Source organism: Pipra filicauda, unplaced genomic scaffold (assembly GCF_003945595.2).
Source record: "Pipra filicauda isolate LSUMZ 115617 unplaced genomic scaffold, ASM394559v2 scaffold84_size4826128_pilon, whole genome shotgun sequence".
Lineage (NCBI taxonomy): Eukaryota > Metazoa > Chordata > Aves > Passeriformes > Pipridae > Pipra > Pipra filicauda.
Window position 1 is genome coordinate 3444117 of NW_024105031.1, and position 14452 is coordinate 3458568.

Sequence of the window (14452 nt, forward strand, 5' to 3'; positions counted from 1 at the left end):
ACGCTTGCTGAGTTCAGTTATGTATGGTAAAGGGTGCTGAATTTGGCTCTTCATCCTCTCCTTCAGAAGTCAGCAACTATGGGTGCTTTGCACGGCTTGAGTGTGGAAAAGTGTGCTAGTTTATGCCAGGATCTTCCAGTAAGAATTTCTTGCTTTATTATGGACATTATCTCTGTAATGTATTGGCTTTCTCTTTCTGTATATTCAGCAGATTGAGAAACAGAATTGTTACCTAGACCTGCTTCTCTGTGTTGTACCCAAATGGCTGGTTTCTGACACAATGTGCTGTGTTACATCCTCCCATTTGCAAAGTCTCATTGCTGTTGTTTTAGGGTGTATTTAAAACTAAAGGGAACCTTCCAACAAGCTACTTTGATGCTTTTTATTTTGCCCCTTTTTAACATAACAATGTTGCTAATTCGAAATGACTGTCAGTCAGTGTGCATTAGCCAGCTGTGTGTGGAGGTGGACAGCCTCTCTTGTGCAGCGATCAAGACCCGACTGAACCACAAAACGGGATTGTGCTGCCTCTTTACAAAAAGCGAAAGCTACATGCCCAAGTATTATGCAGCAGTTAGCAACTTCTCGTTATGAAGTTGTGTGCTGCACAAAGATGCTTTGGATGCCAGCAGCTCCTAAGAGGGGTCTCTGCCCCAGTGGCAGAAGCAGGAAAACAGTTGCTGCTTTACAAAATGGAGAGTGTTACAAATATGACCTTAGACTGCGGGCTGGAATATCAGCTACAAAAGGGATAGAGTTCTGTGACTGCTTGGAGACTTAATTAAAAGCATTGACAGCCACTCAGTGAAAAGTCTGTATAAATAATGAATTTTCCCTGTATGCACAGCCTGTGATGGAAATGAATCTGAAACCTGTTGTCTTCTGGATGACTGACCCTGATTTGTTTTTAAATAGAACTATGTTTTCATTAGCATAATTCAGATTATTTGGGGCAAAAAATAAGATCCTGTCTTACTTTGAAAGATGCATACTTTGAAAGCTTGGACGAGGGTGTATTTTAGAATTAAAATGGTTGGTCAAGGGACTGTAAACTTTTGTAACTGCTGAAGTCTTACCATTTGTTAGGACTTTAAATGCTGAAGAGTTTTAGCATGCTCATTTGGTGGCTACTATCTGTTTTTAGACGGTTTTAAGCAATCTGGCTGTTCTTGCCAGGAATATTCCTTATTTTCCCACATACAGCAAGAGAAATTTTTTGTATTCCTTCCAGGCCTATTATGCATTTATTAAGGTAAATGACTAAAAGGAGCATACAACTTAGGAAACCTTTGAAGTGCAACTTGGTTTTATGCCCATGTAGGGAATTGCTACTTCCTGTAATTGAAAAATAAAAGAAATTTATTGGAGAAAACGGCCATCCCAAATCTCTGACTGAAGGTTTGAGATGCTGCCCATTTTGAGGAAATCATTGATAAAATTTCAATGTAGTTAATGTAAAAAAAAAAAAAAAAAAAGTTGAGCAGGCTCGCTGAATTTCAGCTGCTTATAAACTCTTCTTGGATATCTTGTCAGGCACAGCTTAGAGGGACAAAGACAATCAAAGTTGAATGTGGCACCTTTAAGTGGTAAGTTGGTGTCATCATCCATTGACAGTAAGGAAAGAGTCAAACAATTTGAGTAAGGTCTGATAACGAAATGTCCAGACCATAAGGACACAGGGATCTGGCATGCTTTTGTGCTTTATATTCAGAAACAATCTCTTAATACGTGCAACCTTTCTCTCTCCTGATAAGTCATGCATTAGAACTGTCCAAATTGTCAATAAAAAAAGTAACCTTTCAGTGTTTCTCCTAAGATGGGAACAGTATTATTATTGTGTCTTTCAGTTTGCTGTCTTTGTTCTGTGCTTGCAGCTGAATGAATTTTGCTTTTCATTTCTGTTTCTGGAAGCATTGCTTTTCTGCAGGGTGCAGAGATCACATGTCTCTTATGTGCCTAAGACACTAGGCTTGATTTGTAAAGGAAAATACAAGCTTGTCTCAGGCACAAGAAACATCTTAATTTGAAAGTTATAAGAGAGGTTCAAAACAGATAACTTAACCCTGAACAAAGTTTTCAGAATTGTCACTGACCTTTCTTTTGCCACCCCATTAAAAATATGGGAGAGTTGAGAATAAATCATGCATGGCCCATAGAATATATTCTTCCTTTCATGATGAGACAGCCTTGATCCAAATCTGAGGACCCTGGTTCAGATGCTGCCTTTCAGTTTTTTATTGTAAATGTTTCTTGCAGGTTATGTCACCCTTTCTGGTCACTATGAAAACAGCTTTATTGAAATCTTTAAATATTACTGAAATAGCTCAGCAACGTTAGCACAGCTGGGGTTCTGTTTTATAAAAACTCAAAATATAGTGAGGAAAAATCATCCTTTAATACACACAAACACATTATATGTCTTCGTAAAGGGCTTAATGTGTTCTCTGGACTTTAAAAGCAGCTCAAATCTCGTTTGTAAGATTTTGTTAGAGAAAATGTGGTCATCAACCAAAATGCACTCAGAACTTAGCGGAAAGGAGTTTAGCAGCCTCTCTATTTCTGGTACCTAAAACATCTGTTAAAGATCATCTTTAATTTGAAGAAACTATAGAAGTGAGGGTGGAAAGGTTAGGGTATATGATCAATAACACTGGTGTTCTGACCAAACAGCTGTGGAGGTCTGAGATGAAACCTTAGTCTTAACCCTCCCACCCTTGTTTTTGTGGACACCTGTGTTGCAAATTTTACAGTTGAATGCTACTCATCCCAACACGAATGCTTCTTTGTTGTCAGTGCTGACTGCTTGGTCTCACTGAAGCTTTCATCCTTACTGTCTACTTGAGCATTGCTTTGATTTCTTGTGAAGAGGAGCTGTAATGGTGGTAGCTGACTTCTCATGTAATATCTTTTACAGGTATTGTAACATTACATTGTTCTACATGACAGTGACTGGATATTATTAAATTTTTGGGCAAGAGACTATATTGGTGTAGAAAACAAAACTTCTGCATAGTGTGTTAAGGACAGAACTGTTTGTACATGTCCATCACTGAAAATATCTTAAATGGTGTGTTGCTAGGAAAAGACTAGCTCTGCACAGGAATAGCTGCTTCAGAATTTTTCATTTGGTGTAAATCTTAATTAAGATTAACAATAAATACTAATTAACATTTCAAAAACTTACATTAAAGCCAAAGGGTTTTTATATGTGGTGCTAGGGGCATCTTTAGCTTTTCTTGAGAAAAAGTTGCAGGGCATTAAGTGAGCAGCAATTAAAAAGCAAATAATGGTTCAGTTCAATAAACATGAGTGAAATTTCAAGACAGACCCTTTGACCTTTTTGTCTCATGTCGCCCACTGCTTTCTAGTGAGTGCTGAGCTTCCATTATAAACCTATTGTTTTGTTTTTCAGTTGAAAGAAAAGAGAGAAAAGAGCAGGAGCAGTTTTACTGTTATAGAAATAAGTTTTAGAATTGAACAATAAGTTTGAACAATAAGTTATTAGAAGAGCTTCGAGATCGTAATAGTTCATAATACTGTATCTTTATTTTTGGTAATTTTTTTTCTCAATAGATAAGACAGCAACTGTGAAAGCTACTGTCAGCAAGCCAGTTTTCATATAATTTGTAACTTTGTAAAACTAGTAATTACTTTGTGCTTAGTGTCTTCAGGGTATTTTGGCAAACAAGGAAAATTAATTGGCTTGAAAAGAGTTGATATCTATTTGATATGGGAGGATAAAGTTATTTTTCTGAGAAGTAATTTTATTGTAGCAGTCAGATTCTTGAGCTTTATAAAAGATTATTTCAGTACCAAATTACAGCTTTCAGAGAAGAAGTACACAGTGTTATTCTGGAAAGAATACCCAAACCACAAGAAGTCTAGAGTAAGTTAATAAGAAAATCTTCCTTTCTTTAGTTTGGACTCTCATGCTAAGCTCAGAGTGCTTTGTTGTGGATACATAGCTATTTAAGTTTTCCTGGATTGGGGGGAAGGCTCTAAAACACACTGAATTATTTTGTGCCTGTCTATATTCTCCTAAGAGCATGGCTTCAGCCTCTGACACTCATGTTCATGAGGGGAGGATAGAGTACTGCAATCTCTCCTCCTCCATATGTGTTGCTATAACAGCATTATTTGTTTGTTCCTTTTTTTAAATAAGTAAAAAATGACATCTAAGTGAAACTTTCATTAGACTATGTCACAACCTGTACGTACAGACTTAAACAATAATAATTTTATTCCTTGTTGACCACTCTAAAAGTCTGAGTGTGGGTAAATTTTGACTCTAACAGTAAAAATTGTTCTAATTAGAAGTTATGAGCCTTCTTAATACATGTCAGCAATTTTAAGGTCCTCATACTGTGACCGAGAGTATTTTTCATGTCTTAATATTTTCAACCTGAAGATTAGTATTGTATTTTTATCAAGAATGTATGAGTTAGTTTTCCTGAGGTGGTGCTAGGCAACAACACATCCATGTTCACCGTATTTTAGGAGTATAGTGTTGTTCAGACATATTTATAATGCCCTGATAATTGTCATCCCCATTGTTTCACATTGTGATGTTTGGAGCCAGATATTTGTCCAGAGAAGGGCAATGAAGCTTGTGGAGGGTCTAGAGAGTAAGTCATATGAGAAGCAGCTGAGGGAACTGGGGGTGTTCAGCCTGGAGAAAAGGAGGCTCAGGGGAGACCTGATTACTCTCTACAACTACCTGAAAGGAGGTTATAGCAAGGTGGGAGTTGGCCTCTTTTTCCAGGCAACCAGTGATAGGACACGAGGAAATGGCGTCAGGCTGCACCGGGGGAGGTTCAAGTTGGATATCAGAAAGAATTTCATCACTGCAAGGGTGGTTAAGCATTGAAGCAGACTGCCCAGGGAGGTGGTGGAGTCACCGTTCCTGGAAGTGTTCAAGAAATGACTGGACACAGAACTTAGTGCAATAGCTTAGTTGACGTGGTGGTGTTCACACAAGGGTTGGACTCTGATCATGGAGGTATTTTCCAAGCTTTTTGATTCTATGATTGCCTGGTGAATGTTACTTCTTTCTTTCTGCATCAAAGTACCTATGAACTCAGCTGTTTTACCATTGACAACAGTGGTGATATGTTCATAAAATTAATTTGGCTTGTCAGTTGTTAAATGTGATTTCTCACAATGAGAGAAGATCTTAATAAAGGAACTTGTTAAATAAAACCTCTTCATAGTGTCAGAACACAGGACACTCTGGAAAAAAATATGACCACATGCTGTAGTATATTTTGTCAAATAAAAGGATAGCAAGTGGAGTGTATTACCTTGTGACTGTTGCTCACACCTCTTTTTTCAGCCTCTGTGCCTGCAGTGATTCTAGGTCAACCAAGCGGGATGCCTGTTAACTCCCTGAAACTGCAGCAGTTATGTAGTGGAATAGCATAATGTACAGCTCTTTGTCTATTTCTAGGGCTTCCATATGTGGAATGATTTTGGATATAGCCTATAGTGGTCTGTATGGTGCCTGTTTCTCTTAACTTTCAAGTGGCCCATCTCTGAGTACAATGGTTTGCAATCAAGACGTGGTGTATGTTTCCCTCTGTCTACACCAGAATGCAGGCTACAGATATGGTTTGTTGGGAGAATCAGGCCTGTATGCAAAGATGCTCTGTGGTAAAGAACTTTGTGAATGGTCAACAAGGTGTCCTTTGAGATCTGTTTGCAGTCATTCCCTGTGTTTTCTAAGGTTTTCAGGAATGCCTTTCATTGGAGGAGCAAATACTGTGTGAAAAAAGTGTAGGAATTATAACAGTAGGTGGATTTGTAAGTCAGGCTGATTTATCAGAGGTACTGTGAAGGAGGAGTGTTCTGCTCCTTCTGTGGATGAAAAATGTTTGTTTGATATTGAGTCAGTATGGTGCCTTGTAAGAGGGCAAATGTCTGAAAATGAGAACGAGGACAATCTCAGGTTGAACAAAGGAAAAACATAAAATGAAGTACCAAGTAGAAATGTCCTGCTTAGATAGGTGGCTGCCAGCAGACTGTTTTAGTTACGTGATGGAGGAAGATGAAGTACAGAAGTGTTCTGAACAAATACAGCTTGTAGTTGTATCTGAGAAATGGCCATCTTTATCATATTTAAAATGAACCAAATGAGGTTCTAGGAAAAAGTGCTACCCAGCAAACTGCGTAGATTTAACTGTAATAGGCTGCTAGGTGGCTTCCTTCTTTAGAAATGTAATGTAAGACCCCAGTGCCAACTTCTCTTATGACAATCACATTTTCAGTATAAGGTTGTAACATTCAAGTTGGTGTTTAACTGTTCTATATTCCCCTGTATGAAATATACTGTGTGTTGAAGGGACTCTACGTATAGAGGAGCTTACTCATACTTACAAAATACACTGTGTATTGAAGTGAACTCTAGTTATAGAGGAGCTTACTCATGCTTTCGTACTTATAAAGCATTACCAAAATGGCAATTTGTTTTTGATTCAGTAACTGTTGGTATATTTAAGGGGAAAAAAAAGTACAATCTCACAAATGCGTACTAGTGAGTCTCTTTATTTCAGGGAAGGTTTCAGAACTCTGTAGAGCATTAGATTCCTGCAAGCTTTTAATTCTTTTCCCTACCTACTCAGACTGTAGGTATGTAAATATCTGCCTTGCATACCTTCATATTCAGTCACATAGTGTTGAAACATTTCTTCACATCTTTTTAAGGCTATCTGCCAATATGTTTGTGTATTCATTAATTAAAATGAGTACTGTATATAATTTTAACCTTTTTTTCTAGGCTCTTGGGTGTTTAATGTCTTTCAGCTGTCTCATATATTTCAAATAAATCCATTTAGCTTGTGTTTAGAATAAAGGAAATATTTCTTTTGAATAGTGAGATCCACAGTAAGTCTGAATAGTGAGATCCACAATAAGTCTGCAAGTTATTCAAGATTTCAACTGGTCTGGCAATGCATCAGAAGACAAATTTGGAACACTAAATGATTACTTACCTGAAGGTAGATGTGGACTCTTAGAGTGCAGGAAAGCAGTTACATTGACATCACCAACACAGCAAAATAAATGTACATACTTGGAATAACTCATAGCAAAATACTAAATGGTTTCATTAGTGACAAAGGTTGGGCAACGCTCTACATATTGCATTTCAGTTTAATCAGAAATGCTCTGATGACTCGCAGGTGATGCGTGGCAACTAAGCTGGGGCTTTCCATCATGTCTGTGTGCAAGACCTCTTGAACCAATAATGTGCCTAGTGGCACAATGCACGTCTGCAGGTCAGTGTCCTCTGACAGATCTATTTTATCAGCTGAAGTCATTCCAGCTCCCAGTAGCTTGTCCTGTCCTACCAGTCAAAACTCTGCTTTGTAAAAAGGGATTTGTTTGTTTCCTAATGCATTTTCAGCTCAGCTGGATGATTATTCTTGTATATAATCTTACCTAAATTGAAAGGTGATGTGAGTTCCCTAGACAATTCATTACCTCACCTTGTGTTGGTAGAGGACACTGTTAACATTTATCTTCTTGACCTTTTTTTCCAAGATTGAGCATCTGTGTGACCTGTTCATAGTCTACAGGCAAACAACTACCACTTTATGAATTATAGGTTTTATTCAAAAGGTATTCTTTCTCTGGTTTAATATCAGCAACCTACTATTCTGTGAGAAGTATGTGCTCAAATGGCACTGCTTTGGAAAAAAACCCCAAAACCTCGATTTGAATGCTTTGGAGCATGTGCAAGTTAATGGTAAAAAAGCAGCTTTGGGGGGGAAGTTTCTAAGGAGTCTGAATGTGTGCAAGTATTTTTACTTATTCAAGTTATTGTGGAGGAATAAAATTATTTGGTTTGGGGCTGAGTTTTTATTGCAGTGATAAGAACTATGAAGAAATTTAAGACATCTGTGTTGAGTGCTATTTTAACAAATGATAAACACCTCACCTTTTCCTTTTGTAGGCATATGTGCCAGAAGTTTCCCTGAATGGTGGAAAAAATGTCAGATATGCCAATGTACACAAGACCAGCTACAGTATTGCCATAGTCCTGAAACAGTTTACATTTTTTATTAATATGTTGTCATTGCAAACACTTAAAATTATCATATAAACATTTCACATTAGCCTGCATAAACAAATAAACTGCAATCAACTAGCTTTGAGTAAGAGCAGCAATGCAGACAAACCACAGAGAAAATAAAGTACAATTACTGCTTCAGTCTCTCTGATCTGAGCAGACTAATTTTCAGACAGTTTTTGAATTGTGCTATATCTTTTTTCTGTTTCCAGTTACATTACTGTCCTCTCTCAGGAATCCCTCAAACATATTTTCTCTTTCCTTTTTTAAAACATTGAAGTGCATGGGAGCAGAGAAAGTAAATTATTTAAAATTATTCTGTGTCTCTGCACTTGTCTGAGTCAGCAGAATACATCTAGGTCATATGTTCCTGAACAGCTCTGATGCAGAGTATCTTCTTTCTGTGGGGACTAAGTAGACGCATTAAGGTACAGTTATCTTGCCTTTCTTCCTATTCTTTATGCCTTCAAAAGACTTGGGTGAAAAATGATGAAAATTATTATATTTTTTTAAATTAAATTCAGATAAACTTCCTCTGAGCTGACCTGTTCTTCCATTATCATTGGACAATCAACTGATAGATAGAGGGAATGCATTCCTTCTTAGTTACAATTAGTAGCAGTAGACTGAGTGATTCTTCAATGTATACAATTACGAATTAAAAAAACACTAGTTTTGTTTGTTTATGCTTTCTTTCCTTTTCAGGATGGCTGCAGCTCCTCCAAGTTACTGTTTTGTAGCCTTCCCCCCATGTTCTAAAGATGGGCTGGTGGTATTTGGAAAGAATTCTGCACGGCCTAGGGATGAAGTACAGGAGGTGGTCTATTTTGCTGCCGCAGATCATGAGCCAGGAAGCAAAGTTGAGGTAAGGGTGAATTGTTACATTCGAACTGTGAGAAAGGACTTCTTTTGGAAGAAATGAATGTTGTCTTGTTTTCTTGTCGGACTGTGGAGTCCTTGCTCACTTCACTCAAACCTCTAGAATAGAAAAGAGACAAGATTTTTTAAAAGTCCTGAAAATGAAATTCAGAATGTAACTTTTTTGTTTAATTGCAGAAAATCTATGATCTGTACTTTCTCCAGCAGACAGGAGAAATTGTTCAAATCTCAGATTCCTGCCCCAAGTAGTCTACTGATTACTTTTTCCTTTTAAAGGAAAAATATCCTGGCTAAGTGGATCTAGAAGCCAATTTTCAAAGTTTGTCACTTACCATAAGAATCATTCTCATTCATGGTTGTTGTTTGACAGTTGTGATGGGGTTTGGCTACCCTAGACATGCTGCTAAACGTGTAGCCGAAAATCTCTGCCTCAAAGAGCTTGCACTCTAATAAGGGAGTGTGAGAGGAGAAAACAAAAGCATAAGGTCTGTAATCTTGTGCAGTTGGCTTTGATGACATGTTCTGCAGCTGAGGCACCTGCATCATGGTCAGTTTTCAGTGCTGTGGCTTCTCTCTGAATCCAGGCTGGATGTGGAGTCCTGAAGCTGGATGCTGATGCTGGGTGCAGGTTGAAAGGGACCCTGCTGGAAGTAATTTTAATTATAGTCTGTTACTGCAGCCTCACTTTAATGACAGGAGAAATGAAGGGATAAGCAGATGTGGAAGAGTGAAGCAAGGGAACAAATGAAACAAGAGGACAGGAAGAGGAAAAAGTGTGAAGTGAAGGTGGAATGAAGAGACCGAGGCACCAGAAGGAAAGCAAGGATCTGTGTGGGTGGTCATTTTAGCAGAGGACACAGAGCCTTATCTGCACTGTCAGGAGCTTCTAGAGTCCACAAGTTCTTGCTTTGGCAGGCAACTGGGAAAGCAGGAGCTGTGATGTGTGCTGCATTAAGCTTCCTCCTGTCTCTGTGGCTGTGCAGAAGGCTGAGGACATGGGGTGTTCTGTGCCAGGCTGGTGTCTCATCCGAACAGGTCCTTTATGGATCTAGTTGCTGCTTCCCCAGAAGATATCCTAAGACCAGTGCCAGTTTTAATTCTGTTTTTCAATTGGGATGACTTTCGAACTTCAGAGGGTATGGTGCTCCTCTTTCTAACAGTTAATATTCTCTTGATTCTTGTTGCTACCAACATCTAGTACAACTCATGGATTATTAAATGGCTTAATTTTGGATATAAAGAAATCCGCTTCCCATGTCCAAGAGAGAATTCAGGCAGAAACTCAACTTTTTTGCCAACTTTTTAGAAGCGCAGAGTGTAATTCCTTTTCCTAGTACACCACGGTTTGTAGAACCGGTATCTGCAAGCATTTTCCTTAAATAGTGAAATATTGTTTTTTTTTAAATGAAGGTAAAGTTTGTTGCAGTGTGGTGTAGATGCACTTTTAGATGAGGAACTGGAGTGGGCTGATTTTTATTTATTTATTTATTTTTTAAAGTAGTGGCTCAAGTCCTAATTAATGGATACTTTGGCCTCGGCTAGTCTCTATGCTAATGCATAATTCTTCATTAGCTAGCCTGAGGTTTTGCCAGTACAATCGTGTACAGAAACATACAGGCTCCAGATGTTTACCAAAATGCTTCCTGTTTCCTCTCAACACAGAATAAAAACATCATCATTTGCTCTGAGAGTAGTGCAAGCAATCGCTTATCACTACATATTCATCACACTCAGCACTAAGTATTGTTAATGTATTTTTTTTACTCATGCATACTTTGAGTAGAATAAGCTGGTTAAAACACAGTACTGATTTTAATTGTTTTATTGGGTTTAAAGGCTGTCTGGTAGCTTTGCACAGTCCTTGTCTACTGGTAGTGAGTGCTACCTCTGAAAGTTAAGAAAAGCATTAAGGAATGGCTTGAATTCAGCTGCTTCATGTTTTTTAAGTAGCAGGCATGCAACACTATCCACCTTTGAAGCAAATTGTCAGAGGTAATTAGCTGTTAGGGAGTGTGGAGAGGAGTGTCAGAGCTTCTACATGACATATTCAGGAATATTACTTTGTTCATTAAAACACTGAAAACTGCCAACAGTTCAGTTATCATTGGGTGGAGGGGTTTTTTGCTGCAGCTTTTCTTCCCTTGCATTTTATAAAAATAATTAAACAGGTCTGAGAAACCAAATGTATGATATTTTGCCAGTGGAAAAACATGGTTTATCCATTTCAATGCTGTGGTTTTTCAAAGTCAGTAATCCCTTGGGCCTCTCGCTAAATTTTTTCTCTCGTCCATCCTAGCATATTTTTTCCAAATGAACAGCTTTTCTCTCCATTCCATATTGTAGATTTGCATTGGTTTCTTAACCTTCACTGGACAGTGATGGTGGACTTACTTTTCATTATATTCTATTCTTTGCAGTGTGTATCAAATTTTGATTACTTGTCTGTGGCTGTCACTTCAGAGGTGGTTGACAATATGGGTTGTTCTATAAGACTCTCTCAGGAAGTCTGTATCCTATTTATCTCTGTGCTGCTCACGTTTGCAAATGTGAAAATGCACAATGTAACCAAAAATGGCACAGTAATTCAATGAGATTGTTGCCATAAAGGAACCAGGCGGGCTGTGCTATACAACTATCAACTAGTTTGTGGCAGGGCCGCAAGGGAATTCAGTGAATACTGCAAGTAATTTTCAGCTTGATCTTTGAGCTCAATCTACCAGACAAGTACCCCTGCAGCTACCTCATCAGCATAATTCCTTCCCTCCATGTCAGCAGGTTCCCAAGACCCCGAACAATGAGGCTTTTCATGAAGGTCTGTTCTGTGCATGTGTGTGTCAACTTTCTCAAAAGTTTGTTCTTGTCTTGCATTGTAATTTTGCAGTGGCAGATGCTGATCAGCCCTCTTCCTTGCTGTAGTGATCAGTCTAGTGAATTTGTATGTGCAGGTGAAATATTGTTCTCTTAAACATAAATATGGTCCTTTTTTGAAAGAGTGCGCTCTTTTTTTTTTTTTTTCCCAGGTGTGGATTTTAAGAATTTATCATGCATTAGTAAGAATTTGTGTTGTATTAGTTTTAAGATGCAAGTCCCTCTGTCTTATTTTTGGGGTAGACTTTACTGACTAGATTTCTCTTGTTCTCTAGTAACCTTCTCCTTGCTGAGGTTTTCTTTCTTGGAAGAAGTCTTGGCTGGATGACCTTTTAATAGATGAATTTTCCACGTGGATTTTTTTTTTCCTTTTAGGTCCACCTGTTTTTCTTCTAACTTGATCTTATATTCATGATTTGAAAATAGTCATACTTTCTTGCTTCACTACAGAGCTGTAAAAGCTCTTTTATCTTAACGGTATGCAACTTCTTATGGAGGAGTGAAAGGGGGAAAATAAGGTAGTCTACAAAAAGTCTGTAAAACCGTGGAATGTGCAAAATTTTTCTAATATGTTGGTATTAAACAGTCTTCTGGGCTTAAAGCCAACCTTTTGTGAGGTGGGAGGAATTTTGTGTTCTCTAAAAGTTCATGGCATACTCAGTTCTTTTGTTTTCTCTCGTTGTTTTTGTTTGTTTGTTTGTTTGTTTTTTGTTTGGTTGGTTTTTTTTACAAATACCATCCCAGGTCCCCTTGCTCTGAGTTTTCAGAGGAGCAGTAAGATTTTTTGCTGTACATTGGTCTGAGGACTGCACACATAGAAACTCACCTGAAGGTAACTGAGGGATCTCTGGTGTTGTAAGATAGGTATAAAGCTTGGAAAGCAGACTTTGACTGTATTAAAGTTGGCTTTGTGTTACCTGGAGGTATCTTAATTGTGGTGTTTGTAACATAATCACCAGGCATCATGCCAGTGCTGCAGTCTAGTTCTGGGTATATCTGCATTATATCATGGGGTAAGGTGTTCAGAATCTGGTAACAGAAGCCAAACAGCAGCTGAATTTACTGAGAATTTGCTCTTTAGGGAGCCTCCAAGTTATACTAGCAGTGCCAAACTTATAGTCATGTTGCTGCACATGTGAACTGGAACCCAGGCACCTCCACCCCCAGTGATACTTCCACGGGTAAGTGCTGACTGGCAGGAAACCTTGATGAAGCACAGCAGTGTTTGTGCCTATGATGAAAATTTTGGTTTACTGTATTTAGATTAAAAAAAGGATTGTATTCTAAAGGCTACATTTCAGAGGTGGTTTAGGAAGCTGCATTTCTTGCCTCTCAGCTGAGACCTGATGACTAGCTGGTAGACAGCCTAGCTCATGCACATGCAGACAGATGGCTTACCTCAAGCCACGTTGTTTAAGCTAACCCTTAGACTTTGTACAGAGATAGAAGAGATGCACTATGCTGGCAGACAGCAACTACTAAGAGAAACTGGTTGCTGCCTTCAGCAGTCTACTGCTTGGCTAATGTGAGCTTTTTCTCTCTTCTGCTCCATTGCAGGCCACTGGCCTTTAAACTAATGTGTTTGACTTTGCTTTGTAACACAAGCGCAAGCTGGCGGCATTTCAGAGATAGAAGTAATAATCTCTTGGATGTTCCTGCCCTCTCAAAGCCTGTTTTTACTGTTGGAGTGCTGCTTATTTGCTCTCTTCTGCTACCAGAGCAAAACTGGTTAGCTTGAACTATGTTTTTTTTTGTTCTTAATCTCTTTAATATTTTTTCTATTGTAGCAGAGAGGAAAAGGAGTGAGAGTGCTAGAACTGTGTGGGGCAAAAACTACCAACTCTCCCATTTTGACCCAAACCATTTACCTGTGTCAAAACAGATGTGTGAGCAGGTAGTTCAAATGCCTAGGATATCTGAGAGTTCCAAGGATATCTCTGTGATAGGCTTTTTGTGGCTTGTTTGAAATCTGTTTCTAACTGTTTTAAAACATTAAATTAATAAGCTTCATCTCTATTTCAGTTTTACTTTTGCTCATCACCCAGGAGACTGCTAGATTTGTATCTTAAAAAACAAGAGGTAAATTCTTGACTGCTAAATCAGCTCTGACATATAGTGTCACCAGAGTGTTCTCAGCCTTGGGTGCCTTGCTGCATTTTGTGGTGTTTGATTTGTTTGGAGATTTTTATATTTCATTTTGCTGAGCATGTTTCCATACTGTGGTCTATATGCCTGAGGCTCCCTGATAGCTTTATAGAGTAGATCAGAGTAGGTCAGAGGGTGCAGGTAGTTCTGCTTTTTGACAGGGGAACTGTTTGGCTTTTTCCAACTTCTCTAATTATTTTTGTTTTCCAGAATAAAATCTGTCTACCCTACACACTGCTATGGATCAGAGGCACACAGATTCAAATTTTACAGTTATTGGTTACAGTGAATACAAACATCTAGGAACAATATGCAAGTACAAAGTGTATGTAAAGTGCACTAGGGAAAAACTCTTCTTAATATGAAGAAGAAAGAGGCATTGTGTCAGAAATTGGCTTTTTTCTGTATTTTTACAGTTAGTTAATACTGTTTATATCTGGCTACAACATGAGGATACAAGTATTAGTGTGTGTTTCGGAAAGATGAATACCTGAG

At 38.3% G+C, this 14452-nt stretch overlaps 1 protein-coding gene across 3 annotated transcripts in view; it reads left to right on the forward strand.

Moving 5' to 3' along the window:
* Nucleotides 1–14452, forward strand: part of SCRN1 (secernin 1) — a 38898-nt gene that overhangs the window by 1853 nt on the left and 22593 nt on the right. For all 3 annotated transcript variants that reach the window (XR_005567007.1, XM_027723780.2, XM_027723781.2), the window contains exon 2: nucleotides 8771–8930. Coding sequence is in view for 2 of the 3 variants with exons in the window: in XM_027723780.2 (XP_027579581.1) it covers nucleotides 8772–8930 (159 nt within the window). In the remaining variant the exon portion in view is untranslated. The remainder of the gene's footprint in view (nucleotides 1–8770; nucleotides 8931–14452) is intronic.